At 39.1% G+C, this 14427-nt stretch overlaps 1 protein-coding gene across 2 annotated transcripts in view; it reads left to right on the top strand.

Annotated features, from left to right (window-relative positions):
* The first annotated feature begins 253 nt into the window (after positions 1-253).
* Positions 254-14427, top strand: part of LOC135254729 (adhesion G-protein coupled receptor F1-like) — a 38203-nt gene continuing 24029 nt past the window's right edge. Inside the window, exons 1-4 of one of the 2 annotated variants that reach the window (XM_064335170.1) lie at positions 254-315; positions 1871-1931; positions 2162-2177; positions 2678-2818. In XM_064335170.1, coding sequence (XP_064191240.1) covers positions 272-315; positions 1871-1931; positions 2162-2177; positions 2678-2818 — 262 coding nt within the window. In that variant the 5' untranslated portion in view covers positions 254-271. Of the gene's footprint in view, positions 316-1870; positions 1932-2152; positions 2178-2677; positions 2819-14427 lie in introns of both variants that reach the window. The other variant, XM_064335162.1, reaches the window with a different exon arrangement.

Raw genomic sequence — 14427 nt, 5'->3', positions numbered from 1 at the left:
TGAGGTCATAGACAAATATATTTGCTATTCAAATAAAGACAGAAAACTACATGCTCAGAGGCTGAAATATTGACTTGATGTAGCTTGGTTGTCAAGCATGAGGTCTGTTATGCAAATATCAGAGAAAGTTCAGCAGTTTCATGTATCCCATTTGCCTGGTGTTTACATGTGTTTTTTGAGTACAGAACTGTACATTAACCACTTAACCACAACCCACCCCCAGCATGCATTTCTTCTCTCCTCTCCATAAAAGCTTTTCATAGCATCGATTATGTGGCCTTTTCCACTCGAAGAGTATTCTGTCAGTACATCAAGGTCAGTACTTTAACATTACTATACAATATAAAAATTGTTTAAACCTTTTAAACCTGGATTATAAATCAAGCCATGTGTTTATAATATTCATAGAATATTGTCAATGAAAGTTGATCAGAGAATTCATGGAGAGGCAATATCCTGAAAAATAACAACTTTTTGCCTGTATTGTGAGGATTCTCTTTCCCTGTAGAAACCTTTCGTATTAAACATTAGTCAGTCAACTTCATATTGCTTTAATGTCTTAATTAAAAATACATTATAGCTACTTTAAAAAAAAAAAAAAAAGCACTGATTTCAGATGTTATTTTCTTTAAGTGTACAATAATGTATAATTTGAAAGGTGGTCTTTGCTGGTCAGTCAGTTCTCACCGTTGAACATGCAGAGTGGAATTTTCCATTGGCTCATAGTTGTTTAAATCTGGACAGTACAGCAGTTGTAAAACATGATTTTATTACTACATTATTATTCCTGGAAAGCACAAACAGAATAAAAGCAAAAGCTATAGTAGGTCTATCTTCACACCTGTGATGTACAGAAACTCTTCTGTTTAAGACATGGTTACGTTGTGTATCTCATTACACAAAAATATTATGCAGCGCTCAGAAACAACTTTACTTGAATTCAAGTTATATGCGATAAGCTAAACACAGACAGAAAATGGTATAATGTGAGGAAAAAGTGGACACTCACCATGCTTTTGTTTTTCTGAAAGCAATGGAGAACACCAAAAAATGTTTTCTTTGGAATTAAACTACACTGCGATTACTGTACTTTCTCCTTAATCTTTCTCATCTATTTTCTTTCTCTCTTCCTTTCTCAGTCTCTAACAGTTAATTTGAGTTCATTTAAAAACAGTTTTATTTTCAGTAATAGTAATTAGTAAATAAATAAATAAATGTTTGTTGTAATTATGTATTTTTATTTTTCTGTCTCATGGTATGCAGAAATGTACTTTGCTATGATCGGGACTATTGATCCCCTAAGAGACTTCCTGTATGTCATTTTTAACAGGGAAATATGTCCTTTGTAATTAGAGAGACAGCTACTGAACTGATGATTTTTCTAGCATGTTTAGAAAAAAAGCATTATTCAGGATGAAGTAAATCTGTCTCAGTTTGATTACTGAGTATGTACATTTCTTTATGGTACATATTTTAATCTTGCATCAAATACAATCAGATGTTTTTTTTATTTAGTGACGCATGCAAAGATTTAGTTTGGTGGACATAATTAGTTATTTGGTTTATTTATTAGGATGCCAATATAGTGTGGTGACTTGGAATATCTTATTCACATTTTTATGAAGAACATTTATAATGTTTGTACTGAGCATACAAACATAAATTGTTACAAAATGACTTTCCCATCTTATTGTTGACTAAAATGCTTTATAAATATTAGATAAATATTTGGGCCCAATTTGGCTTCATTTGAATTAACTGGAGATATTAACCCTTTGCACTAAATATGGCATTTTCTAGCATTTCATGTCTGTTGGGACTACAGGTTTCTTTCTGTCCATATAACTTTGTCTATCCTCCTCCCTCACAGGTACAAAATGAAGACCCTAAACCTGGTATTTCTATGTTTCCTGGGAGTGTTTTCCTACCAGGTTAGACTGCAAAATATGTTTTGCATTTGTGTATTATAAGGAATAGTTTTTAATGAACACCTATGTAAGACCAGAATCAAATGCTAAATATTACCTTCATTATTAGTCATATACATACAGTACATGTAATGCTCATCAAGTAGCCCATCTATGTATACTGATCTTATAAAATTAAATTAATGTTTCCCTTCAGTTAATCTTTAAATTTGTTTTGTTCTTAGATTATGCAGGTGTCTTATGCAGCAGGTGAGTTCATGTGACGCACATCAGTAAAGTCAAATGTAAAGATACTGTAAAATATTGTTATATTGCTGTTAACATTTTAGAAATGTTTTCAACAAATTGAATTTGGGTTAGGTGTTGTCAACAGTGTGATAAAAATATATTTTGTGAACTGCTAATAATTGATTGTATTCACATGCTGGGTAAGGTTTCCCTAAAAGCTTTGTGAAAAACAAATGGATAGAAAATCAGCCCTCTGGTGCTATGTAGTTCTCTCATTCTGCAGCTTATTGCTTTCATCACTTCCGTATGATAGTTATCAATCAAAAGAAAACATAGAAAAACTGTAAATCTTGAGGCTTGAATAGCCCATTGTATTGTACTGGAAATACCAGAAAGCTGTACATTTCAGTTTCTTAACACTGATTTTCATATGATATTCACTGTGAGTGTAATGTATATATATATATATATATATATATATATATATAATTTTTAAAAATATTATTATTTATTTTTACCAGAATCATATTCTACATATTATGCTGAACTCATAATGGAATCCAGTGCATTGCCAAATATCACTGAAGAACTGGCATCTCATCGCTCAATAAATGTGCTAGTAGATAAAACAGCGACCCTTAAATATGTGAACATCACCACAGGTAAACCCATTTAAACTTGTCAATCTCAGTCATGGTCGATTAATGGTACTGTTATTGAAATGATCAGAACATTTGGGTCACGTTACTTACTAAATAAAAACATTTTTAATTATTTTATTTAATTCTGAAGCAGATGAAAAGAGTTGCATATCACATTTCCCTGATTATGAGTATGAAATAATAACAACAACAACAATAATAATAAGGGTGATAGGTCAATGTCTTAGGAGTTTTTATAATACAGAGTGCTGCTGTAGTCATATTGGATCATGGTGGCCATATTGTTTGGCTCAGAAACATGATTGAAATTAATTTTGTATATATGCATAGAAAGATTATGCATATAGACCTATGATGAGATATGTGATGAGTTTTAGGAGAAAAGGTTAACTCCAAAATGGTGACCAACTGAAAATGAATGAATATTTGTGATAAGCCACACCTTCTGCAAGTTCATTGTGAAATGTTTGTGCAGAGAAAAACAATTTCCATAAACTTTATACAGGAGAGCTCAATGGAAAATGTAAATGTAAAAATTGCATGTCATAAGTCAATCACCCCGGGAAAAGATGTAATTTGGGATTTTTTTAAGCATTGAAATTGTCCTTGAATGATGTTGAATGGTCTAGGAGGAGATGTCTTTTAAATGTGTGTTGAATATTCAAAATGGTGGAATATTTAGTGTGGTGGACTTCTAAGCACACAGTCAAGTACATAAGTATTTGGACAGTGACACAATTTTCATCATTTTGGCTCTGTACGCCACCACAATGGATTTGAAATGAAACAATCAAGGTGTGATTTAAGTGTAGACTTTCAGGTTTAATTTAAGGGTTTTGTCAAAAATTTTGTATGAACAATGTAGGAATTAAAACCATTTTTATACATAGCCCCCCTTCCTCCCCCCCCCCCCCCCCCAATTTTAGGGGCTCAAAAGTAATTGGACAAACTAACATAATCATAAATTAAATTGTCATTTTTAATACTTGGTTGCAAATCCTGCCTGAATCCTGAAACTGCCTAAAGTCTTGAACCCATACACATCACCAGACACTGGGTTTCCTCCCTGGTGATGCTCTGACAGGCCTCTACAGCAGCTGTCTTCAGTTCCTGCTTGTTCTTGGGGCATTTTGCTTTCAGTTTTGCCTTCAGCAAGTGAAATGTATGCTCAATTGGATTCAGGTCAGGTGATTGACTTGGCCATTGCAGAACATTCCACTTCTTTGCCTGAAAAAAGTCTTTGGTTGCTTTCGCAGTATGCTTCGGTTCGTTGTCAATCTGAACCGTGAAGCGCCGTCCAATGAGTTTTGAAGCATTTGGCTTAATCTGAGCAGATAATATAGCCCTATACACTTCAGAATTCATCCTGCTGCTTTTGTCAGCAGTCACATCATCAATAAATACAAGGGAACCAGTTCCAGTGGCAGCCATACATGCCCACGCCATAACACTACCTCCACCATGCTTCACAGATGAGGTAGTACATTATGCTTTGGATAATGAGCAGTTCCTTCCCTTCTCCATACTCTTCCCTTCCCATCACTCTGGTTCAAGTTGACCTTTGTCTCATCTGCCCATAGGGTGTTGTTCCAGAACTGTACAGGCTTTTTTAGATGTTTTTTTGGCAAACTCTAATCTGGTCTTCCTGTTTTTGAGGCTTACCAATAGTTTGCATCTTGTGGTAAACCCTCTGTATTTACTCTGGTGAAGTATTCTCTTGATTGTTGACTTTGACACAGATACGCCTACCTCCTGGAGGGTGTTCTTGATCTGGCCAACTGTTGTGAAGGGGTTTTTCTTCACCAGGGAAAGTATTCTTCTGTCATCCACCACAGTTGGTTTCCCTGGTCTTCCGGGCCTTTTGGTGTTCCTGAGCTCACCAGTGCGTTCTTTCTGTTTAAGAATGTACCAAATAGTTGATGTGGCCACACCTAATGTTTTTGCTATCTCTCTGATGGGGTTTTTTTTTTTTTTTACCAGCCTAATGATGGTTTGCAGTGACAGCTCTTTGGACTTCATATTGAGAGTTAACAGCAACAGATTCCAAATGCAAATGCCACACTTGAAATCAATTCTAGACTATTTATCTGCTTACTTAATAATGAGGGAATAACACACACCTGGCCATGGAACAGCAGCCAATTGTCCAATTACCCCTTAAAATGTGGTCCCTTAAAAAGGGGGGGACCGCATAAAAAGTGCTGTAATTTCTACACCATTCACCCGATTTGGATGTAAATACCTTCAAATGAAAGCTGAAGGTCTGCACTTTGAGCTCATATTCATCATTTAATTGCAACTCCAATATACTGTGCTAGACAGCTAAAATAACAATAGCTTTGTCAATATCCAAATATTTATGGACTTGACTGTATGTTGTCTGGGAGGAAAGACATCTTATGAGTTTAATTTCAAGTATCTAACCCACTAAGGACAGGCATTATGATGTCTTAAAGTGACAGTCATAGCACCCCCGAGTGGTGAATCAGTACTGAAATCACTTATTAGTCATGTATGTGGAAGTACCATTGTGCCAAGTTTCATAGGTCTCACCCATGAGGTTAGACTAAAACCGAGGAAAGAGGAAAATAGCTAATATAATTTCCATAAGGTACAGATATATGTCCCAGATGAGGAAATTGATCACTACAGAAAGTTTTTAATCTCTAAAAGACAATGGTAGTTCTTGTGAATTTCTAAAATAAAAAAATGTAATAAATATATATATATATATATATATATATATATATATATATATATTGTCAGACATGTAATTCACCATTTGGCAGTTCTCGGCCATTGAGGCTTCAAAGTACTCGGCCAGCATAGCTTGGAGATAAGACAAGTAGGAACTGGGGAGTTACTTCTGAGGTGTATAAGTGGAATAAACCCCTCCGGGCTGTCCCGGTTATTAGAAAATAATGTTGGCTACTTCGGTGGTAGTATGGGGTTACGGAAGAAATCATATGACAGACGGACCGACGACAACGTTGCTTTTTCATACGTCAGTGGGCTAATTTGCCTAATCTTCGCGGTACTTTAGACCCCGGTGGAAACAGACAACCATTGGCTGAAGGAACCTTTTAGTTCCTGGTAAAGTAGTTCCTGGGACTGAAAGTTCCGGGTAATTTCGGTGGAAACGCGGCTTAGTTGTCTGCATTTCTACCGGGGTCTAAAGTCCCGCGAAGATTAGGCAAATTAGCCCACTGACGTATGAAAAAGCAACGTTGTCGTCGGTCCATCTGTCATATGATTTCTTCTGTAACCCCATACTACCACCGAAGTAGCCTACATTATTTTTTAATAACCGGGACAGCCTGGAGGGGTTTATTCCACTTATATACAACGGGTTACCAACAATGACTATATATGGTTACTTTTGTATTTATTGATTTTTATCGATTTAATCACCTGGAATTGAAATATTCTTCTGCAGCCGTTTGGGCATATTTTACCGTTGTCAAGCAAAACTGTCGTTGGTAGTTGAACTTGAAGTTGGACCGTTATGCAACAAATAGGATATAACAGACCAATAGTCAGATTGTAACTGTTTTATATATCCTCTCAAACACATTCATTATGTTTTTATGCGAACATTCGCTTTCATGTCTTGACATCCGAAGCGACAGAATGCATTCACATTTCCAATATAACTGGCAACAACAGCATGAAACATGCACACGTTGTAAACAATTTGTTGTTTGATTACTTTCTCATCGTCAATTCTATATAGGCTAATCGCAAAATGACAAGAATAGAACGAAAACTCGGACTTGTGTGAAAATTTAAATTAGTAGTGGTACAGCCACCGTTTGTTTTCCTTCCAAGTTACTGCTAGCCGAGCAGCGAAGTGTGCCCTCTAGATGCGAACCATGCACCATAAATTAGTCCATAGTCTTCCTGGTCTTTTCGTGGAATTGAAGAATGGCAGTAAAATGGAGTAAAATTACGGCAGTCTGAAAAAGCTAAAGGGACGATTACTAGAATTAACCTGTTATTTTACCCTGACAAAAAGTGCGAAAGGTGATTTCCAGTTTGCTTTCACTGTATCACCAATGTGAATTATGCAGAACTATCGCATACCTCACATAATTGTATCAAACATTTTGAGTCAATTACAACGGGCTAACAAAGAAAATCCGGAAGAAAATATTCAGCAACCGAATTAATCCGTTTGAATGTTTTGGTAGCCTACGTAATATTCTGTCCCAGCACGAATGCTTAGCATTTTATAAAACGAATACTAAAGCAAGAAAAGAACAGAAGAGCACACGTTATAATTCCAAGACGTTGGCAGGCTAGAACCAAAACTAGGCTACTGCGCCGCATAACATACAAGTTTAGCCGCGTTTCAGTAGCCTAGTTTTGGTTCTAGCCTGACATTCAAACGGATTAATTCGGTTGCTGAATATTTTCTTCCGGATTTTCTTTGTTAGCCCGTTGTAATTGACTCAAAATGAACATGCTATCTGCCGTTAACCCTAAAACAGGCCACAATGTTAAAAATAGTTTTGTGTTAAGTTCATTTGACCTTAAATAGAACATATCAACATGTGTATATGTATGTGTGTATTTATTAGCATACAGGCGTAAAATTGGTCACTTTTTGGTATTTGTTTGCTTTGCCTGTGTAACAGTGCTTTAGTGGTTTTAGTAACTTTTTTACCCAAAAATCACAGTCATTAAAATATCTGTTTCATGTTAATAAGTTTGAGGTAGAGCTTTACTGGTTAAATGTGGCAATGTGCCTATGCAATGCATTTGTGATATGACATTTTTAGCTATTTAATTGAATTGTATTGCGCATATCAGTAGGTAACTTTTTTGAATGCAATGCTGACGTTCAACAATTACCAGGATAGCAGGACTGATCCTTACTTTGCTACCCTAGACAGCATAGATAGTCCCACTCACCATTCCGTACTGGCAAGTGAACATGCTAATAACTGGTATCCAGTAATGCTAGCTAACTTAATGCATATCCAACTTATTGCTGTTACCTTGCTAATGTTCTAATACTTTCCAATGTATCCATAATGCTAGAAAGCTGGACGGCTACTTTGTTAGGTCCGGGTCCTATCGTATAATTCCGTAATTGGTTTCTAATGGAACAAACAATCATGATAACTTAATCATTATTTTGTTTTTTAGTTTTTTATACGAAAAACGAACTAATGAATGAACAATCCATTTTTACATTTTTGGCCTCGAAACTAAATCAAAGATAACATTTTAAATACTAGAAAGGTTACAATTCCTAAAGGAATTGTGTGGGCTTGCTTCAAATTCCAACTGGCACTGTCCTCAAGCCTCCATGCATTTTAATGAGGGCGCATAGCTCAGAAGAAGCATGTAACTGTCCAGACCCACGGCACACTGTAGCAGCGGAGGCTGGTGATAAAATTTTTTGGGGGGGGGCGCAGTTTTGAGGGGGGGGGGGGGACAAACAAACTGAAACAGCACTCTAAAAAAAACTTTAAACTTTAATCAACTTAAAAAAAGAACTTTTTTTGCTCAGCAAAAAAAAAAAAAAAATCTAACAACACACTGTAATGTAGCCTAAACACTGGCCAGTAGCATTACTTGAACATAAATTTTGCCCTCCTTTCCTTCTGGCCTGCAAATTTCTCAATTACTTTCTGGTTAAAGTCAGTCATCTCAGTCACCAGTCTCTTTTCCATTGACACCATGGCCAATGCATTCAGCTTCTCCTGGGTCATGGTGTTTCTGAGAAAAGTTTTAATTCTTTTCAAATTTGAGAAGCACCTCTCAGCTTCCGCCGTGGTCATGGGTGTGGTGATGAGGATCTTTAGGAGAGTGACAGTCTCTGAAAAGACTTCTTCTAGATTATTCTCCATAAACAACTGGAATAGGTCCACAGCACCACAACAGGCTTTGAACTCTTCCTTGCTGTAGATGAGACTAAGCTCTGTCTTTAGCTTACTTCCATTGAGCATTGGGTAGGCCTTCAAGGTGTTGCTCAGTGCATCTTCAGGAACTGCCATCTTGTACTCTTCAAACCTGTCCCCATGCAGCAAGGTGGCACTGACAAGGTGGTTTGTGAAGGAGAAGCGTTCCTTGGTGTGTCCCAGTATGGTATCACAGACCTACAGAGAGAAGAATAAAACAATAATAATATGTAGAGATGACAAAATGCCCATTTCACCTACATCGCCTAAAGTTACCAACAGGCAACAGCTCTATTTCTAAATATGGAACTACTAAAGTCATTTTTACTGCCACTGTTAAAGTAGGTAAAAAGTTGGCAAACATCCTTCCACAAAGATGAAGAACTGTTTTTCTTCCTAAGTAAAATTCTGTTAGCTGCTGTTGCTTCCAATTGCACTCTTTAATTCTTGGTTACAAATCTGTGTGGTCTTATGAGCTTCTCCAGTCTAACACCTCCAAGTGGCACAGCTTAAGTACAATCTCTAAACAATGAGGTCTAGCCAGGAGGAATTATCACATGCATGTGATAATTCACTCCTTCCCTGGTTCCTTTTCCTTGCTAAATCAATGACTCTTCACATATTATAATTTCTATTAATTGCTTTCCAATGGCTCTTGGCACCTAAGTCTCAGGGGAGAGCTTGCATTTGAAAGGGTACTCAACACCCAGATGGAAACAGGATGGATGTGGGGACTTAAACAGATTATAATGTTGTGTCTAGGAATAGACAGAATTCAAAGTCCAATCTCTAATTTGTAGAAAACAATTTCACGAGGGAAAAGTCACCACAGCAGCAAGCTCTTCAGAAAAGTCAGACTTTATTCGCACAGGTGCACAAAGCCGGATCAACTCTGCAGAATTGAACCTCGATTGTCAGTTTTACATCCATTTTATACACTGTGCTCCCCATAACTCCCCCTAAAACATTCCTTAAAACATCACCTGACCTTCTTGGCGCCACAATGATTTCTTGTTCTTAGGTGATAACATCATTGTGGAAAATTACCCCAACTTTCCCTTAAAAAATGTTAGTCTTTATTCTGTATTTTTCCATTAAGAATACAAGTCACAGCCTCCTGTAATTTTCCATTGTATTCAGATTACATAGCGGTCACTGTAAAATATTAGTCTTCTAGCACATTTATTAGCAGTTGATCAGTTTGAAAAATATAAGTGTATGGTTAATATTCGATTAATGATTAATGCTGAGTGAGTAAGTGTGGTTTTTAAGCCTTCTGCATTCTCTTGCTTTTTTTTTCTACAGTTGATACTGTGGTTTCTTGCATTTCCATAAGCTTAGCTGCAACTAATGATACAGGTTTATTGGATTACATATTGATTACATGAGTAAATAGTCATACATGTGATGTACTTTTAGCATGGAGCATCAAGAGTTTGGAGGGACCAGTCTGATCAACATTGATGGGAATACCTTAACTTTGACACGTGATGTCATTACAATCATGGGGAGTCCCAAAATTTTCCTACATTTTCCCCCTTTCGGGGTCTGATCTCATGGCCCCGAATGACTCCCCTTGTTGTAGTCTTATCAACCTTTTCAATCTCATTTTGGAATTATCATGCCATCATGGTCATATATTGTAGGGATCATGGGATTCCCCTGGCCATTGGGCACTGTGGGTGAGTAATCAGTGTCCGATTTGGGAGAATTGGGAGAATCATGAGATTGGGGAGAGGTAGGGGAAGGGATTGGGGAAGAAATCCGAGAGGACCCCTGAGGGCTCCCTGCTGTTTCAATTTCTGCCATAGGGGATGCCATAGGGGCCACAACTGAAATTGGGACAAAAGGAACCCCTTGCCTGCCTGTTGTCGCAGCTGTGGCCTGCTGCTGCACGGGGGTAGGAGGAATTAGAGGGGCAGCAACAACAGCGACCGGCTCCCTCACCTCCATGGTACAAATGGGACAGCCGGGGCCCAGTACGCAGGGTGGTGATCTTGGGCGCTGCTGGTTTTGTCTTGTCTCAACATACACTCGGTAGGCACAGGGGTTACTTGCCCAGAGGACCTCACTTCCTTGCGACATCACCACAATTTCCTCTTTTATTGTCGCAAAGAAGGTGGCTTGCGGGGCCTGAGCCTTCTGAATTACAAGCTCAGCTTCGCATGAGAATTGGATTTTTGCCATCGTGATTTCCCTTCGGTCTGTGGGTTCATTATTTACTTAATACCAGGATATAGTGAGCTTTTTCACTTGCAGCTTAGTCAGCTGCACATTATTTTGCACATAATAGTAGGATAACATGTCGGCATTGCCCATTGGCCTGGGAATGGCAACATGGATGTCACCTGGGCTTTGGCTGACGCCATTCTCAGCGTTAGACAGCGTCGGGTGTGCCCCACCCCATGTATACTACGTTGGGTGCCTGCACATCCCCTGCTGCCATAGCAACATCCAAATGCATCGGACTCCTCAATATAACGTTGTTCCCATGGTTCCTCCAACACTCTCTGCAGTCGCAACATTTGATTTAACATATTAAAGCTGTATGTATTATGCTAAGTGACCCAACAAAGTTATCATACACTCCTTTAATTTTGTTAACACGTTGATTCGTAACGCGACAAATTGCCGCAGTCCTCGTAGATGGTGGGCTCCTGGTATATCTTCCAACCAGAGTACGCAGTCTGCACGTCACTCCACTGGAAAGCCGGCTTGCGATTCTCGTACTGGACCCGCAGGGGCACTGTTGGTGCTGTTGCTCCCTGGACTGGTATCAACGTCCACAGTCCCTCCGCTCTCCTCGTCTCCCTGGACTGTGACAGCGTCCGCCGGAAACTTGAATCACCCAACTGGCGCCTGGCTCCTGCGTTAGTCACCTTGTATGACACCAATTGGATACCTACAGCCCTGTGGAGAGAGGATCTCAAGAGAGGGAGGATACAAGACAGCAACACCAGTACCACTATCAGTGTTATCCCCACTGCAAGTCCTATTTTTGCCAACCAACTTCCCCATCGTCCTATCGCCTGCTCCAGCCAGTCCCCCAAAATATTGCCATATCCAGCATTCATAGTCACTTCATGTCTCAGAGTCTTCTGTCTGTCCATTGCGTGAGTAAAAGCTCCTTCTGGGGAGGTGTTATTTGGGATGAACGTACAGCAGTCTTTTCCGAACATTACACAGACACCCTCCTTTTTGGCCAGCATCCAGTCCAATACCCAGCGATTTTGCCTAGCCATTTTACTAGTTGCCGCTAATTGTTCTCCCAGAGCTGACAAAGCCTTGTTGATAAACCTTTGCTGATTATAGTATATATAATTTATCCACTCTACGTTTTTATTTACTGTTATCCATGGAATGATGGATTCAAATCCAGCTAATATCTAATTTCTGGCTTTATATTGATTGGGGATCCCCCTTGGTTGTCCAGTTACATCTATTGTTACCCCCAAGTCAGAATCGTAGCTTCTCTTCCGACGCCTGTTCTCAGTTTGGCCTTGGGTTGGGTATCCTATTGCGACTGAATGGGACAATATTACGCGAGCGCACGTTCCCATCCAACCTGTCGGTAAGCGACTATATACACCCGTCCCACACATCCAGAACATATCAGCCACCCTTTTATTTGCATTAATAATATTTTGACATTTAGGAGTTGCTATTTCCATCTCCGTGAAATTTATATCCTTTGTATAATTTATAAGGGCATACTTAATGTCATTTCGCAGGTAGCCGGCAGTTGAGTGTAATTCAATCGATTGTTTTGTCCTTCGGTTGCATTACATGTCAATTTTATCTGACATTCACCTGGGAACATTCCTAGCTGTACTCTCCCATTGGCGACTTCATAACATTCATAAGACCCATCTGTTAATTGCAACTTTTTGTTATCTATACGTGAGTTTTCATAACTTTGCAACAGATTATATTTTTTACAAGTTTTATTTTTATCGTCCCGCTTTATACTTGACCCCAATTCCTCTATACATTGGATGGGACACTTGTCTTTTGGTATTGTCTCATTTATTGCCCTCTTTATCTGTTCTCTTTGCATACATCTCACATAGATATTTGGGTTCGGGCTTAGAGTTAGAACTGGCTCTGCCTTTGCGCAGACCATGCAAGACTCAAGGGAGTGTACTCTAGCAGTGTAGTTAGCCCATTTCCACTATCTATTTGACTGCGTTCGTACCCACAATGGGGTATTAGCTGTTCTAATCTTTACCCCTCGTTTGACCCTAAGTGTTACACTGGAGGGACTTTGCCCAAGTTCACTTTTGTTTTTGCTTTGATTATTTACTCCAGTTAGAATAAGATAAACGCCAGCTATCATAAAAACTACTACTACCATCATTATCAAAATTGCAACTTCTATTCCCTTTTCCTTTGGTCCTGTAAATTTTATTCCCACCACTATCCCTATGGGTGCTACTATAAATATTGCACAACCTATTAATACTATTCCTGCAACAATTTTACCACCCGCGGCTTTAGACTGGGTTTTTTCCCCCTCTTTTGGGCTTGGCTCCGTTGTTTTTAATTCGTCCTGATAACTCATTATGTAGACCTCAGTCTCCCTATTGTGGTAGTCTTCGTCCTCCTTTTCTCTCTCTTCTTCAACCTTTATTATCCTAATATCTTACAGTGTTTCAAGTATTAGTTCATATACAGTGTCATTGTCAGTCCCTAACCAGCTGGTCTCCTTAGTCTCCTTCCAGACCTGACAAATCAATTGTCTCAATGCCTCTACGATCCCCAATGCGTCCCCGGTTGGGCCTCAGCTGCTGTTTCAGGTTCTCTGGCCTGCACCTATTCAAATATAATTTGGTGAATGGCAGAGAGTTGTTGCATATACAGTCGAAGTCCCAAGTCTAGGTCCTCTAAAGGAGGGCCTTCTGACTGCCCTCTTATTTGAGGAACCGGCATCCTCCTACCCGTCACCATCTCATGAGGGCTGAGGTGGGTAATTCTACTTTCCTGGCTCCTATAGCACATTAATGCTAAAGGCAGTGCATCGACCAAATTCAGGTGTGCATCTTGGCATATTTTGTTAACCTTTGCCTTAATGATCCCATTTACCCTCTCCACCATGCCTTGTGACTGAGGGTGATATACGCACCCGTACCTCTGTTTTATTCTTAAAGCCTGCATGACCTGTTTTAGCACATGTCCCATGAACGCAGGACCATTGTCAGAGCTTATTGTCACAGGTATGCCAAATCTTGGTATTACCTCGTTTACCAGAAACTTTACTACAGTTCCTGCCCCTTGGTCCTTGGAGGGGATTGTTTCCACCCATCGGCTAAACAGATCTATGACTACCAACATATACCTTTTGCCTCTTACCTTATGTATCATGTCTACCTAATCCATCATTAGATGTTTAAAGGGTTCCTCTGGCATTGACATGTGGCCAATAAGTGCTGTTAATGGCTTTCATATATTATTCTTTGCACATATTTCACACATGCTCAATTGCTAGTCTATTCGATTTTGTAAGTATAGCGACCAGAACCCCTGCTTTTTAATATTTCTCATCACCTGTCCTCGTGCACAGTGATCATGCCCATGCGCTTCGCTGATTAGTAGGGTTAGTAACGACATCGGAACCACAAGCAATCCTTCCGCATTTCTCCATAACTCGTCCTCGCCTTGCCTAGCCCCTCTCCTTTCCCACTCTGTTTTTTCCTCATCAGT

This window comes from Anguilla rostrata, chromosome 1 (assembly GCF_018555375.3).
Source record: "Anguilla rostrata isolate EN2019 chromosome 1, ASM1855537v3, whole genome shotgun sequence".
NCBI lineage: Eukaryota > Metazoa > Chordata > Actinopteri > Anguilliformes > Anguillidae > Anguilla > Anguilla rostrata.
Note: the sequence above shows the minus strand (reverse complement) of the source record. Positions and strands in the feature narration are given on the sequence as shown.